This window comes from Hemibagrus wyckioides, linkage group LG18, assembly GCF_019097595.1.
Source record: "Hemibagrus wyckioides isolate EC202008001 linkage group LG18, SWU_Hwy_1.0, whole genome shotgun sequence".
Classification (NCBI taxonomy): Eukaryota; Metazoa; Chordata; class Actinopteri; order Siluriformes; family Bagridae; genus Hemibagrus; species Hemibagrus wyckioides.
This window is the reverse complement of record NC_080727.1, coordinates 16,194,424-16,210,430: the sequence shown is the minus strand read 5'-3', so window position 1 is coordinate 16,210,430 and position 16,007 is coordinate 16,194,424. Positions and strand designations below refer to the sequence as shown.

Below are 16,007 nucleotides of genomic sequence, written 5' to 3'. Positions count from 1 at the left end.
GTTTTCTCGGGTGGAGCCGCGCGCGCAGTGTGGAGCGATGACGTCACCGGGGAGTCGTTTTAACAGGAGCAGTGGGCCATTACTTCCTGCGCGCGCACTAACTAACTACACCCTGTACTGTTCACTCCATCCACCTGTACAGGTGAGGCAGTCATTACACACACACACACACACACGAAGAGACATACATGGTCAGAGAGTCTTTTCCCTTCTATTACATAAGTTCGACATCATTTGCATACAGGTAAATAAAAAAGAGCCTGCAACAAGTAATAAGACCGACAGCGCCTCTCCTCTCTCACCTGGGATGTGTTTGTGTTTCCCTTTACAAACTTTACAGTTTCCCTTCACTGCAACTAAGATTTCCAAACCCTGCTCCATCATGATGTCCCTGTGCACAAAGCAGCTCCATGAAGAAAGACATGGTGTGGAGGTAAAGCTTGGAGAAAGTGGAAGATCTGGAGTGTCCTGCACAGAGCCCTGACTCGGACTCAACCCCACTGAACAACTTTGGGATGAGTCTCGTCAACGTCCCAACATCAGAATCTGATCTCACTAATGCTCTTGTAGCTGAATGAACACACATACTGTACGCTCTAGGATCTAGTGGAAAAACCTTCACAGAGTGTAGAGCATGTTTGAATAGAACATTATTATCAAATATATGTAAAGATGAGTGTTGGGACGTAACCAGCTCATGAGCGTTACGGTGCTGTAGTTCTTTAGGCAACACACTCATTTTATCTCAACACAACAAAAGCCTCAGTGATGTCGTGGTGGTGTTTCGATGGAACGATTATGACTTGCTGTATCCCTTACATCTTTACTTTTGATTGAACCGAATTGCAAAGACACAATTCCATTTTTGCATAATATTTTAATGTTGGCTAAAATGAAGAGCTTCGACACTTTTACACGACTAACAAACACAACTGTGAGTGAACACATGTTGGTCCGTATCTGCTACCAAGATCTCCACTGTTGCTACCTCAGGCCAGCTGAGTACATACACACACACACACACACACACACACACACATATATATATATATACACATACATACACACATATACATACATACATACATGCAAGTGTGCATCTATAAAAAAGACTGATACATCAGAGCTGCTTTTAGATCTGAAAATGCATGTTAAATGGTCTACTTCAGCATATAATATATTGTACTGTATATCTATACATAAGTTATATAATGCGTGTTAGACTTGTGCGATATAAAGATTTAGACAAGAGCGTGGTTGAATGCTCGAATCTGATTGGTCAGAAGGTGTGTATTATTTCCGAATGACCGTGCGGCTGGGCTTTCCGTAGGTCACTTAAACGACAGGTTTATATCAATGCCCTCGCTCTAATGTTATTGTTTCTATAGTAATAGGGTACAATGTACAGTGGATGCACCACATAATCTAACACTAATTATAAAGTCTCAGGTGTAAGTTTCTAATTTCAAAAGCAGAGAAAAGTATAGTTTAGATTGTCAGTTTATCAGTAAAATGACAAGCTGTGAGTAGGAGAGAGAGAGAGAGAATGTTTAAAGCTGCTATAAATAAATAAGAACAGGATCTCGTCTCTCAGACGTTCCACAGCATTGATCTCACTGTAAACTGTTAAAATGTGCGACAAGTCGATCATTAATAAATGATCAGTGTAACTGTTGCGCTATACGCAGACGAACACACTTCACACCGCACTGTTGTACGAGAATAACACACTTCAATGGCGACGGTAACTCTTGCTTGTGCGTCTTGCCGCATCACTCCCCCAGTGAGTGTTGTTATTACACTGCCTATGTGTTCCACACACACTCCTAGTGAACTTTACACACCTGTATAGTTATCATCAGGTAAAGATATATGGAACTGGAACAAAACTGTAGTCCAAAAATGGCACGTTTCCTTTTGGGAACTTCAGAGTAACAGAAAAAACCCACAAAGTGCCAAATCTTATGCCTTATAAATGAAGTTAATGGTGATTCGGACTCGAAATCAGTGGTGTTTTTTCTCTCCTGTGCTGGTCAGTATGTACAGTATGATTATATCAAGTATGTAGTTTTTTTTTTTTTAATCCAGCATCCAGTCTGTGCGATTGTCCCTGCCTGACTGCAAATTGGTAATATTATCATTCCTCACCTACTCTCCTTACACCTAAAATGGTGAAAATGCTCTTCCCGTTTTTAAGGTTCTAGATGAGTAAATGTAATGGTAAATGGTGACCAGGGAAAGATCAATATCGCACAAGCCTAGTGTGTAATAAATCGAACAGAAGTCTTTTAATTCAGCTGCTAGTGTTATATAGAGTTGCTTCAGAATTGGATTATTTTTCGGTGATAAACCAGGAAACGGGTCAACAGGCGAGAGTAACACGACAGAATTTCTTAAATACACACATCACAATGTGATAAGGCTATAAATACTTCTACATGGTCCATAAACGTGTGTTGGTGAGTCAGTGTCCTCAGGTTAACGGTGACTGATCAACTACAAACATAAAGTCATAGCAAAAATAATTCAATTGTTCGCTGCTGCCATACTTGGACACAGATTTAAAAAAAGAAAAAGTAATGTATTGCTGGAAAAAATGGCAGCATTGGACATTACCCCAGCTTCATGACCCATCTAATGTTCTTTGGCTTAGCTACATAACTTTCTCACATTGTACTCGGCTTACTCTGGCAAGACTACAGTGAGTGTTAAAGGAGTGATGGGAACGTAGGAGTGTGGAAAAGATTACCGGGGGAAAGTCAAACAGCAAGTCATGCTCGCTGCCTGCCACTTCGTTCAAGTTTTAATCTCAGCACACAGGAGCCGAGACTGTCTAGAATGTTTTGCCTCACTCACTTCCGGGGTTCTCCCGCTGGCCGGACGGGAACTCTAGTACATGGCACTACATTCCACTCACTCAATGTTCAAGGAATTCATTTTAATCCGGCATGTCGATGCATAACTTAGGAGGAGGCACGAAGTATTTCCCAGGACTCTGCGTGATGACGACGCCCGTCTTTTTGCGGAACATGGGTGCAATCTTTGGCGGCTCATGGGCAGGAAGCTCTTCGGACACCTCGGAGTCTTCATGCTGCAGGTCGTAGGAGATGTTGCCGTACTCCCGCAGGAAAGGAAAGAGTTCCAAAAGGAACTGGCAGAAATCCTTACGAATGCCAAACCACCCTGGACAACGGGAACAAGCACAGCATGAGAGAGAGGAACGTGAATATTACAATAGAGGTGTAAAATACCCAAAGTGGGCCTACACAGTTTTTTTAGTGAAAAAAGACAGAGCTAGAAATTTATTATAGTTCCTGTTTGTCATTTAATACAGATAAAGAGTCATAAAAAAGCATGTGCAGTACTGTGTATATAGTGTGTTTTTCTTAAGAGCCCAGTAAAATAAAATGCTGGCTTGTGCACAGTGTGGTGCCTGGGAAGTGACAGAATGTTGAAAAGAAAAGAAATACACCATAGCACAGTGGGTGAGAACAGACTACTCAGTAGAGTGAAGTGAACTTCCACAGCATTCAAGTTTCATAAGGCCAGAAGACAGATTCAAACAAACAAACCAAAAGAAATACATGCTCCTGTTTTTCGTAGCCATCGCTGTGTCAGATTATCTCTTCATTCCAAATAAAGCCTTTATATTCAGTTACAGCCTTGATCTACAAACTTTACACCTGTAAAATCAGACCTGTTTGGTGTCCCAGACCATTTATCAAAAATATTTTCCAATTCTGGACTATTACTAAGTAATGGAAATACATTTTTTGTACAGTTTTACAAACGAGAAGAACTGGACACCTCAAACCACTGTGGTCCTTATTGTCTCATGCAAGGTGCACACTCATGGATGTTAAATTTACATATTTATGGAAATGTAAAATTCTTTTGAGAGCATTACTTAAACTTATTATTTGAACACCGAAGGATCTGTATAACCCAAAACCTTAAAAATACAGAGAGTACATGCCGGTCACATGATCACATTCGTTGGTGGAAAGCCTGTGAGATCTGCGCTTGTGAATTGATGGACAGAACGATATTTCCATTAACTACACTACACACCGTTAGACAAACCTGCTCTAATGGTTAAGAGCTCTTCACTTCATCTTTCAAACACCAGAGGCTGCACAAATCAGGCATTTTAACCAAATTTACAGCTTTATTTCAGAGTCTCTGTGCATTCAATCTAAATTTTTCAGATACAGTGAACCTGTAGTATTAGCTTACAATATTGCACCTCTGTTCATAGCATCTGATACAAATGCACATTGTTTTGATTAAGAAAAATTCACTCATAATTTCTCTTCATTCTAAATAATATCCATCCATTTTCTATACCCACTTTATTCCTAATTAGGGTCACGGGGATCTGCTGGAGCCTATCCCAGCACACATTGAGACCTGGACAGGTCACTAGTCCATCACAGGGCCACACATAGACAGGCAACCACACACACCGACACTCACTCCTATTGTACATGTTTTTGGACTGTGGGAGGAAACCGTATCCAGAGTAAACCCACACAGGCACGGGGAGAACATGCAAACTCCACACAGAAAGGCCCCTGCCTGTTCGAACCCGGGATTCAAACCCAGGACCTTCTTGCTGTGAGGCAACAGTGCTAACCACTAAGCCACTGTGCTGCCCTGTTCTAAATAATATTAAAATTAAAAATTAATAAATATTCCGAGAATGAAAACAAAATTGTGAAGCCAGCATTTTGAATTGACTCGTGACTAGAGTGTATCATTACAGCCTTACGTGTTTTTTAAAAACGATTGGAAGGTTAATTTATGAAGCAGGCGATATGTGCACGATTTTCATGACTGACCCTCACACTCCTGCGCATGCTGAAGTCCAGGGAAAAACAAACAGAGCTGGATGTGAATGTGATTTATTTAATCGTTCATCAAATGTTAATTGTTTGTCAGCAGTGTGAAATATTTTATTTCTCACGTGACTGATGCTGTGACGTCGGGAGGAATTCTAACTGAAACGTTCCTGCTGGATGATACAGAAACCCTGAAATGAAACCCGTGTTACTGTTTATGAAGCAAATTGACTTACAGTGATTGCCTCCTTTTTGGCCGAACGTAGTTGCCATCAGTGTCACCAGGGAGATCCACAGCGGCACAAAGACCGGCACAAATTTGGACTCGTAATGACCATCTAACTTGTGCACGAGGAGGATCTGGTGTAAAATGGGAATAGGAAAAAAAAAGAAGAAATAAACGAAAATGATATAGTCCAGGTTTCTAATGGAAGGAAATGAAAAAAACAAAATTCAGGACACTCTGGATCAAATGCTGAATGTTTCTGTATTTGTGAATTGTAGAACACTATTTCTTCTACTTTTATGCTATTTAATTAAACCAATTAAAAATGATGAATCAGCAATAAGACAGTAATGGGGGGGGGGAGCACATAAATACAGATGATTTTCCTGACAAAACAAACCCACACACACACACATCATAAGCATATTTCACATATTTTTAACCTCAAAAGTCAGCAGGGGCACAACAATAGCCATCCAGCTTATGGCCATGGTTATGTGTGTGCGACGCTGCTCTGCGATCACGTCCATCGAGCGCAGGAAAAGCACAGACCAGACGATGTAATAAAGCACCACGAGACACAGGAAGGACATGAGAATCCACAGCGGCACACAGACCACCTGTACAAAAACAAATAAATAAAGAAACAAAATGAAAAGGAAACGTACCATTACTTCCTCTTAACTCTTCACTGGCACAACAATGTACGACTCCCAGGAAATTATCAGGAGGTAAATCGTGTGTGAACAGCTCAAACTACCAGGAAAGACTTGCTGAAGATGTTTTAAAAAGCTAGGTGGCACAAGCTGATTCATAATTAACAAGAAATCTGGATAATGCTTGAACACCTACTAATGCCTAACACTACTACCAGATTACATGACCACTTCCTAGAGTGGGTACGAGATCTCACCAGCCACGGCCAGTTGATGATTTTATCCAGCCGCAGTGCGATGAAGATGAACTGCAGTATGTTTACAGAGCACAGGATCTCGAGCTGAGAACAAGAAGAGTTAGGCAAGAGGGAGGCGTTAAACGTGAACTGAAGAACACGAAGTACAGTCTCCTAACATCTGACTGAGTGACTGACCTCAAGTGAGCGGTCGTGCCTGAAGCCCCACACACACGCTGCCACGGAGACGGGCGAGACGAAAAACAGCGGCATGAAAACCAGCAGCCAAAAGTGTTTCCCTCTCTCCACACGGTCACACACCAGAACCTCAAATGTCAAGAGGAGGAGATGGATCCCGACAGCGATCAGCATGGCCTTAAATTCTACGCAGGTCTCACCCTCAGCCCTAAAAATCACGTGCATGTGAACGGAAAATAAAAAGATGCCTGTCACTTGCTAGTGTGACCACAGGGTTATCGGTTATAATTACCTCCTTACACCTCTATTCTGTATCAGATTCTTAACCTCTTTTTAATTCAAAATTACTAACAAAAACTGATTACTGAACAGAATCGGTCACAAATCGAGATGCACGATAGAACAGCAGATTCAGTGGCATCGTAATATACTGAATTGTAGCTTTACAGTAAAAATGGTATAGTATGTGCGTTTTGCACCCCACTACAAACTAACAATTACAATAAACATGTAGAGTTTAGTGGTACACAATCATATGCATGCTAAAATATAGTGTACATTGTGCGCTGACCTGTACTGAGGGTTGTGAGCCCATACCCCAGTGCCCACTGATGCCCCGATGATGACCATGAGCTTCCAGAGCCATATGGGTGCAAACACGGCCCAGTAACTCCACTCTATGTCTCTGTCTAAACGTAAAGACAGCAGCACCGAGAACAGCAGCAGACACGCATAGATCAGGAATTTACTAAAAGAGAAGAAGTGAACAAACGTAAGGATTTAAACTGTTTTAACATTTCACAAAACTGGTCATCTTTACAGCACATACAGGGTCACTAAATCCGTCTGGCAACTGTGAATCACAGCTCTGCAAATTGGGCAGTTTTTCAATGTTATTCCAGCTGTGGAAATCAGAACTCTGTGTTACCTATTATGTTTTTTAGATTTATTATCCAGTATTACCCTTTAACTGCTGACTTATGTTGAATGCCTGTCTTGGCCAGGAGGATGTTTTATGGCCACATGTCAAAAAGGTATATGCTGATATAAATTTTAATAAACAAGTAAGCATAAAAGCAACATCTGCTCAGGAATTAAAAACAAAAAGCTCGAGGACTTCAATCAATAAATAACATATTATTGTACAGATGTTATGAATGAATGTGCAACTCAGGGGGTGTGGAGTTTCATTTTGAAGGCTGAGAAGTACTGTTCTTAAAAGTATTATTAACTGTTATAAAGCCTCAAACACACTACAGCACACTCGACTACACTTTAGAGAAGTTTTAACACCCGTCATTAATCACCCCGAAGAAGTGTTTGTTTTTGTTTCAACTCCAGACGTGAGACCTACAGTGTGCCATCACAAGTCTGTAACGAAAGTTAGCTAGCTCTCAGCAGCAAGTACAACAAATCCTCTCCCTGTTCTAACAGCTGTAATAGTTTATCTTAGGAAGAAGAGAATCTTTAAAAGCTGTGAATTTACAGCAAACGAGCTAACCAAAATATGCTAGCCAACAAGCCTAAGCACGGATGTCCTGTCAGAATGCTAATGCTATGCTAGGCCTTTTCAACATAACTAGCTGGCTAACTTGCTAACCACAACCCGAGTACACAAACACACAAAAAACCACACGGCTGCGAGATTATACCTTGGATTAAAATCCTGAAAGAATCCCCGAAGATTCATCTTTTCCTGCCTTTTTATACCATATTTGATGCTAATGATGTTAAATGGAACTGGGGCTGCTAGCCGCAGCTACACTAAGCTAAGCTAATCTCAGTGAGTTGACATTACTGAGGCTGAGCTTTCCGCGAGCGCAGATGTTTGGGAAACACTCCTCGGGGCTCGGCTTGACGAGCCTGTGTCACGTGACCGAGTAGGGACCGTCTGGTTGTTTTTGTTTGTTTGTTTGTTTGTTTGTTTAATTCTTTCTGTGATATAATTATTAAATCACCTGCTCCCAGTTATGCAATAAAAAATTAGTACAGGAAAGAAAAACAGGAAAGAAAAACCTAAAAATCCTTTATTAACAACAACAACAACAGCAATAATAATAATAATAATAATAATAATAATAATAATTCTATTGGCTCTCAAAAGCACTAAACTATGCAAGCTTGTCTCCACCACATGTGAGAAATTATTTAGCAGATTTATTTTGCAATTTGGGGCAGCATGTGGTTAGCACTGTTGCCTCACAGCAAGAAGGTCCTGGGTTCGAATCCCAGGATTGAACAGGCATGGGCCTTTCTGTGTTGAGTTTGCATGTTCTCCCCATGCCTGTGTGGGTTTACTCTGGGTACTCTGGTTTCCTCCCACAGTCCAAAAACATGTACATTAGGTTGATTGGTAATTCTAAATTGCCTGTGAGTGGTTGTTTGTCTATATGTGGCCCCATGATGGACTAGTGACCTGTCCAGGGTGTACCCCTGCCTTTCGCCCAATGTGTGCTGGGATAGGCTCCAGCAGATCCCCGTGACCCTAATTAGGCATAAAGCGGGTATAGAAAATGGATGGATGGATCTTGCAGTTTTTTTTTCGTGTAAGTTATTTTCACATACAGCCTTTTTCCAGCAATCGTACCTTTCTCATCTCACAGCTGCAAATTAATATTTCACAGCTGTGACAGCTGTGTTTTTCAAAATTGTGAGATAATATCTTGTAGACATTTTTAATTCATCTTTTTCCAGAGCTTCCATCTCCTCCCAGATCTTCCTGGCCTCAGATCAGATGTATGTTCAGTATCTGGAAGTCAGTCAGCTTCTTTCAGTTTGTCCTTTATTCCTCACAGGTTTTCTCCTGAAGGATTTCCATCTTCTATTTTCATTCTTAAGCTCTCCCATTTTTCTCATTAGGTTTGTTTCTCATAGCCTTTGCTGTACTTTCTCCAGCTCCTCTCCTGCTCTTCTTCTCCAAAAAGCATTTGCATTGTTTGACTTCTTTTCCCCAGACATCCTTAATCCTCAGTGCAGCTTCTTCTTTTTTTCTCCACAGCAAGCATGAGCTTCTGTACTTATATTCCAAACTATCTCCATGATGATTGGTGCTTTCATTTATTTCTCCATCCTCTTGTATTCATAACATACACATCTTTCTGTTATCTGACTCGTTCCTCTCCTCTTCTTTTCCCACTCTTTCTGCAGACCCTCCATCACCTTCCACTTGCTCCTCAGTACCTCCATCTTCAGAAGCTTGACTCTTCTCAACTTTATATCTGTTTTCCTAACCAGACCTCCAGCTCCATGCCTGTAACTAACTTGAGGAATGTCAAGGCTACTCAAAATATGCATGCTAAATAAATGGAACAGAAGTGGTCATGATTTAGAGATTAATCAGATATAGCTCTCATTTAGTTTACACATGTATATTAAATTCAGAGTATTACTTTCTAACTGCAGGCATGAACACTTTGTGTTAGTTCCTTTGTAAATAGCCATGTGTATGTGTGTGTGTGTGTGTGTTTTCTCTTCCAACCTCTGCTTGCTTAGCTTTTAAACTGATTCTGAATATGAAGCTCCTCCCAGCCAAGCAGAACTCTAACCTGAACTCACCTGGAGCCCAAAGCACTGAAATGCTGACTCCTGGAAGACTGTATTGTAGTTTAACTATGGCTTCATTACACTGTGTTTATCCCAACAACCAGAACCATTCTGGATCCAACTATTCAGGACTGATAACCACTTGCACAAGTAAAGGAAAGAACTGGCCTGCTTTGGTCATTCTGGTCATCATCTTCTTCACCGTTGGTGGGAATATTTTGGTAATACTGGCAGTATCCTTGGAGAAGAAGCTGCACAATGCCACCAACTTTTTCCTGCGCTCGCTGGCAGTAGCGGACCTGCTGGTGGGAATCTTGGTCATGCCGGTATCACTTATCAACATTCTCTATAGTGAGTTCCTTATTTATTGATTTTATATTCAGTGGTTTGAGTTTGAAGAATGAATGAATAATGTCGGTTTAACCTGCTTGGCACTTAAATAAAAAAGAATCATAAATAAATGTGATTTGTTGAGAAAGGTTGTGTTTATTGTGTGTTTGTGTGTGTGTGTGTGGGTTTATTGCAACTATGTTGACACTAAGCTGTAATCTCAGTTTGTACAAACCCTGTGGTAAGATTATTCACAACAATAAATTTAAGTAGGGAAAGTGGACAGCTCTGTATGTGTCGGGTCACTACATTAGTCTTGAGCACTGAAATATCCCCTTTTATTATTTGAACAAGTAATTGTATTTGTCTCTAAGTGATTAGACTATTCAACTGCAGCAGAGGTGAAAATAAGTGATATGGGATTCATTATATCTGGACACTAACAGATTACTTTACGCTTAATCTCCATGGACACTAAGTGAGTACACTGATAGAAATCTTTTCTCCATTTATACACCTTGAAAATATGAAATAGAATCCCATCTGTCCAGTATCAAACTATTCCCTTTATGAGGATTACAGGTTATTTGTCATTGCCACATGGCCACTTTACATTTTTCTTTAGTGCAACGCTTTTTTTGTGTTGTATACATCATCTTGTTCCCTCATTCTTTGCTTACATACACCAATCAGGCATAACATTATGAGCAGTGAGAGGTGACGTGAATAACAATGATTATCTCCTCATCATGGCACCTGTTAGTGGGTGGGATATATTAGGCAGCAAGTGAACATTTTGTCCTCAAAGTTGATGTGTTAGAAGCAGGAAAAATGGGAAAGCGTAATGATTTGAGTGAGTTTGATGAAGGGCCAAATTGTGATGGCGAGACGACTGGATCAGAGCATCTCCAAAACTGCAGCTCTTTTGGGGTGTTCCCGGTCTGCAGTGGTCAGTATCTATCAAAAGTGGTCTGAGGAAGGAATAGTGGTGAACCAGTGACAAGGTCATGGGCACCCAAGGATCATTGATGCACATCGGAAGCGAAGGCTGGCCCGTGTGATCCGATCCAACAGACGAGCTACTGTTGCTCAGATTTCCGAAGAAATTAATACTGGTTCTGATAGAAAGGTGTCAGAATACACAGTGCATCACAGTTTGTTGCATATGGGGCTGCATAGCTGCAGACCAGTCAGGGTGCCCATGCTGACCCCTGTGCACCGCTGACAGTGGCAACAATGGACACGTGAGCATCAGAACTGGACCATGGAGCAATGAAAGAAGGTGGCCTGGTCTGACGAATGATGTTTTCTTTTATATCACGTGGATGGCCAGGTCCTTGTGTGCCACTTACCTGTGGAACACATGGCACCAGGATGCACTATAGGAAGAAGGCAAGCCGGGGGAGGCAGTGTCATGCTTTGGGCAATGTTCTGCTGGGAAACCTTGGGTCCTGCCATCCATGTGTATGTTACTTTGGCACGTACCACCTACCTAAGGATTGTTGCAGACCATGTACACCCTTTCATGGAAATGGTATTCCCTGATGGCTGTGGACTCTTTCAGCAGCATAATGTTCCGTGCCACAAAGCTAAAATGGTTCAGGAATGGTTTGATAATCACAACAATGAGTTTGAGGTGTTGACGAGAGGTGGTCATAATGTTATGGCTGATCTGTGTATATACTGCATATTAATTAATTATAATAATTTTATTCATATTATACAGTTTCCAGTTTGGTGTGTGTGTGTTTCTAAAGCAATTTACCTGAGCCTCATAATCATTTCTATTTTTCCATCATATCCAATTTATTTGTATAGCACTTTTAACAATGGACATTGTCTTAAAGCAGCTTTCATTTATTTATCATTTGCGGATTTTCTCTGCAAATGATAAATAAACTTCACTGACTATCTACCGATCTTTGTTTTGTTCCCTGCCTCTTACCTCTTTATGCTTACTGCATATCACATGCTTACCTCTTTAACACATTTCTTGGAATGTATGATCATTTCATCTCATTTTGAATACTCTGTATTCTAAACACATATGTCCATACATCAACCTGAATAGACTTAAAATACAAAAACCGATCCTAGTTTTCTACACGTATTTTACCTGCCTGTATCCAGATTACTCGTGGCCTCTGCCCCATGTGTTGTGCCCCATGTGGATCTTCCTGGATGTGTTCCTCTGCACTGCCTCCATCATGCACCTCTGTGCCATTTCTTTGGACCGCTACGTCGGCATCCGCAGCCCCATCCAACACAGCCGCACCAACTCCCCCTACAGGGCCATGACCAAGATCACTGCAGTCTGGACCATCTCTATGAGTAAGTGTGTGTGTGTTATCTATCAAAGCTTAGTGCAATGCATGTGTCTTAACAGGTTGCTCCATTTTGGGCACCGTGGGCACTGGATCACCAAAACATCCCCTGGACCTAATGCAATTTCCATCTGTCCAGTTTGGGTGAGTCTGTGCCCACTGTGTCCTCAGATTCCTGTTCTGGGACAGAAGTTGAGCATGATGTGATTTTCTGCTGTTGTAGTCGCTCAACCTCAAGCTTCGATTATTTGATTCTTTTCAGCTCTCCATGGTGGTACAGAGAAGTTATTTGAGTTAGTGTACCTTCCTCTGATTCCATATGCTCTTGCTCTTCCAGTCATCTCATTGCCCATCCCTGTGATCAGCCTGCAGGATGAGCAGAAGGTCCTGGTGAATGGCCGTTGTGTCCTCACTGAGCCTCGCTTCATGCTTGTGGGTTCCTCTGTGGTGTTCTTCCTCCCCCTCATGATCATGGTTGTCTGCTACTTCCTGACCATGCGGGTGCTCCAGCAGCATCTGGCCACCTTCTCCACTGAGCACAGGAACTGCACTAACACCAAGCAGCCATCCCCTCAACCCAGCCTCCTGAGTGACGACCCATCCTCTCTTTCTAATTCCCCAATCAAAAGAGTGTTGCAGCACCTGAGTCCTCCACTGAGGGTACGTGAGTGCACAGGTTCACGAGGTCAAGGGAAACGGCGCATGGCTCAGGCCATCCAGAATGAACGCAGAGCCTCTCAAGTCTTGGGTGTGGTCTTTTTCCTTTTCCTGGTCATGTGGTGTCCGTTTTTTGTCACCAATGTGTTGATTGCCACGTGCCAGGATGGATGCAGTGAATGCTTACTCAGACTAATGGACATTTTCGTATGGTTGGGCTACGTTTCCTCCGGAGTCAACCCGCTCATCTACACCCTATTCAACAAGAACTATCGCCATGCCTTCTCCTGTTACCTGCGCTGTATCTATCGTGAAAAGGCTAAAGGTGTGCTCAGCAACTCCGCCTGTCAGGTTTATTCTGTTACACCCACCCCTGTTCTGTGTGAGAGGAGCTTCACTTCAGGATTCAGTGGCTCCAATCGGGGACACAAACAAGGCGAGATTCTAAAAGAAGATGCTAGTAGTTTTGCTAGCTCCACAGATAACATCAGTAGAGTTTGACTGGTAAAATCCGAGATCTTGTACCTTCTCCTCTGTTATGAGTCTACTTCATTTGTTTTAACTGAGATATATTTTCAAAGCCTTTTAATTAAGCATTGCATTTGTAGCTTTTTTATGGTGACATACGATTAATAATAACTTTAGTTAAGTAATTGATATTATATGTTTGTTTTTTTTATTTTTTATTATGTAAATGATTGCTTACAACCAATTTGTTCTAGAGTTTTAATCCAGGTATGAAAGAGAAGTACTCATCCAGAACAGGAGAATTAGCATTTTACACAGTTCTGTTGAGGTCCACTGTTCTTTTCTCTATATATCCTATCTCTTGGTATACGTCATCATAAACAGGGCATATTTTACATCAGCCGAACAGGATGACTGATGTAAAATTTAAGAAATGTGTAAAAGGCATCATACATGGATGCTAAATAACATCCTTCAACTTCACTCCTGATAGCAGGATGATGTAAACTTTTTGATTATGTTGTGACACTACTGATGCTAAACAATGCCTAATACATTTTCGTCTTAGAAATCCTAAAAAGACTTTTACGAAAGTGTAAACAGAATGACATCAGGAATCATTTTTCTTTTAATAATAATATTGAATTAGACTCTGGCTTCCTTGTCTGATTTCTTTACACTCTACTACTTTAAGCTCCTGACTGGCAACCGACTCTTGCTGTAGCCAACTTTTTCTATGCACCACAATTTCTTACGTCCATCCAATTCCCTGACACAGTCGAATGTAACTTACTATTACAAAATAATCAGGATCAGGATGACTCACTGAAGCTACTTTATTTTTGGCCTGGGATTCAATAATCATTCCTGTACCTTTAAGTTGGTTAGAACTTGCACCCTAGCAATATCTGTATTAATTAAATGCAAGGATGTGTATTGAAGGCTGTGCTTTCTGCATTATAACATAAGGTGAACTGTGTGTTTTTGTACAATTCCACAAAGAGGTTATCCAGTTCATCACACTGCATCACGTACATTCTTATCCTCATTCAGACCGTTAAGTGAAACCAGTTCAGCTCCCAGCATGTTTTGGTAGGTAGGAGGAAAGTGGAGTGGATGCAAAATCCACACAGACATGGAAGGAATAAGTGAAAGTGAACAGTAACCAGAGCTCAGGATCGAACCCTGGTGCCTGTAGTTTTGAGGCAGTAACTCCACCCACTGCACCACCACCACCATGCTGCCCCAGTTCTATGGTAGTGATTGAAAAAAAAAGCTGCATAAATGCAATATAGCTCTAAGTGCTTTGTTCATACCCATTATTATATTGGACAAATCACCCAGACATACTGGTGCCAGAGTTCCTCGGTACAATGACTGTTCCTCTGAAAAGGAACTGTGTACGAATACTTCATCCTGACTTGATGTGTTGCCAGGGTCTGAGCTTTTAGCTGAAGGACTCACAGGAAGGCCACTCAAACTTACCCATGTTCCCTGTGGCATTTTCCAGCTCAGTGCTAAAAATCCTTCATGTTCCCACTGTAAACAATTGAAATGTTAGAATTATTGTTAAAAATGTTCAGGATTATGTTGGGTAAATAAGACAACAATCCACAGTAACAATTGCAGGAATAATTTAACTGAGTGACAGTACATGTAAAGGAAATGTTGAAGAAAACCTTGTGAAAAACTACCTGAAGTAATTGACTTGCTAATTATTTTTTATGCAAATCTACAATTAGTGTCTCTACTAATTGTAGGTTTGTTTCTACCAAACTAAGCTGATAATGCTTTATATTTGAAAAACACATTTTGAGCTAACTCACTCACTCATCATTGGACACGTGAGCATCAGAACTGGACCACGGAGCAATGGAAGAAGGTGACCTGGTCTGATGAATCACGTTTTCTTTTACATCACGTGGATGGCCAGGTGTGTGTGCGTCGCTTACCTGGGGAACACATGGCACCAGGATGCACCTACCTAAGTATTGTTGCAGACCATGTACACACTTTCATGGAAACAGTATTCCCTGATGGCTGTGTCCTCTTTCAGCAGGATAATACACTGTGCCACAAAGCAAAAATTATCCAGGAATGGTTTGATGATCACAACAACGAGTTTGAGGTGTTGACTTATCCTCCAAATTCCCCAGATCTCAATCCAATCGAGCATCTGTGGGATGTGCTGGACAAATGAGTCCGATCCATGGGGGCCAAACCTCGCAACTTACAGGACTTAAAGGATCTGCTGCTAACATCTTGGTGCCAGATACCACAACACACCTTCATTTTAGAATTTTTGTTAAAAATGTTCAGTATTAAGTTGTGTAAAGAAGACAACCATTCACAGTAATAATTACAGGAATAATTCACCAGATTAACAGTACATGTAAACGAAATGTTGAGGAAAATCTTGTGAAAAACTACCTGAAGTAATTGATTTACAAATTATCTTTTATACAACTCTACAATGAGTGTTTCTACTAATTGTAGGTTTGTTTCTACCAAACTTATCTGATCGTGCT

At 41.2% G+C, this 16,007-nt stretch overlaps 2 protein-coding genes and 1 long non-coding RNA gene across 3 annotated transcripts; 2 read left to right on the top strand and 1 right to left on the bottom strand.

Moving 5' to 3' along the window:
- The first annotated feature begins 5 nt into the window (after positions 1-5).
- Positions 6-1,047, top strand: LOC131368949 (uncharacterized). Its single transcript, XR_009207223.1, has 2 exons — positions 6-142; positions 341-1,047. It is a non-coding gene; the product is annotated as an uncharacterized LOC131368949 (long non-coding RNA).
- A 409-nt stretch (positions 1,048-1,456) lies between these two features.
- Positions 1,457-8,000, bottom strand: tmem185 (transmembrane protein 185). The gene is made up of 7 exons (XM_058415208.1): positions 7,810-8,000; positions 6,729-6,905; positions 6,158-6,365; positions 5,981-6,064; positions 5,511-5,687; positions 5,078-5,201; positions 1,457-3,183 (listed from the first exon to the last, which is right to left on the bottom strand). Exons 1-7 carry the CDS (start codon positions 7,845-7,847, stop codon positions 2,939-2,941), a joined length of 1,053 nt encoding a protein of 350 aa, XP_058271191.1. The 5' UTR covers positions 7,848-8,000; the 3' UTR covers positions 1,457-2,938.
- A 1,732-nt stretch (positions 8,001-9,732) lies between these two features.
- Positions 9,733-13,512, top strand: LOC131369190 (5-hydroxytryptamine receptor 2C). Its single transcript, XM_058415670.1, has 3 exons — positions 9,733-10,051; positions 12,161-12,361; positions 12,692-13,512. The coding sequence occupies exons 1-3, from the start codon at positions 9,733-9,735 to the stop codon at positions 13,510-13,512; spliced, it is 1,341 nt and encodes a 446-aa protein (XP_058271653.1).
- The last annotated feature ends 2,495 nt before the right edge of the window (positions 13,513-16,007 follow it).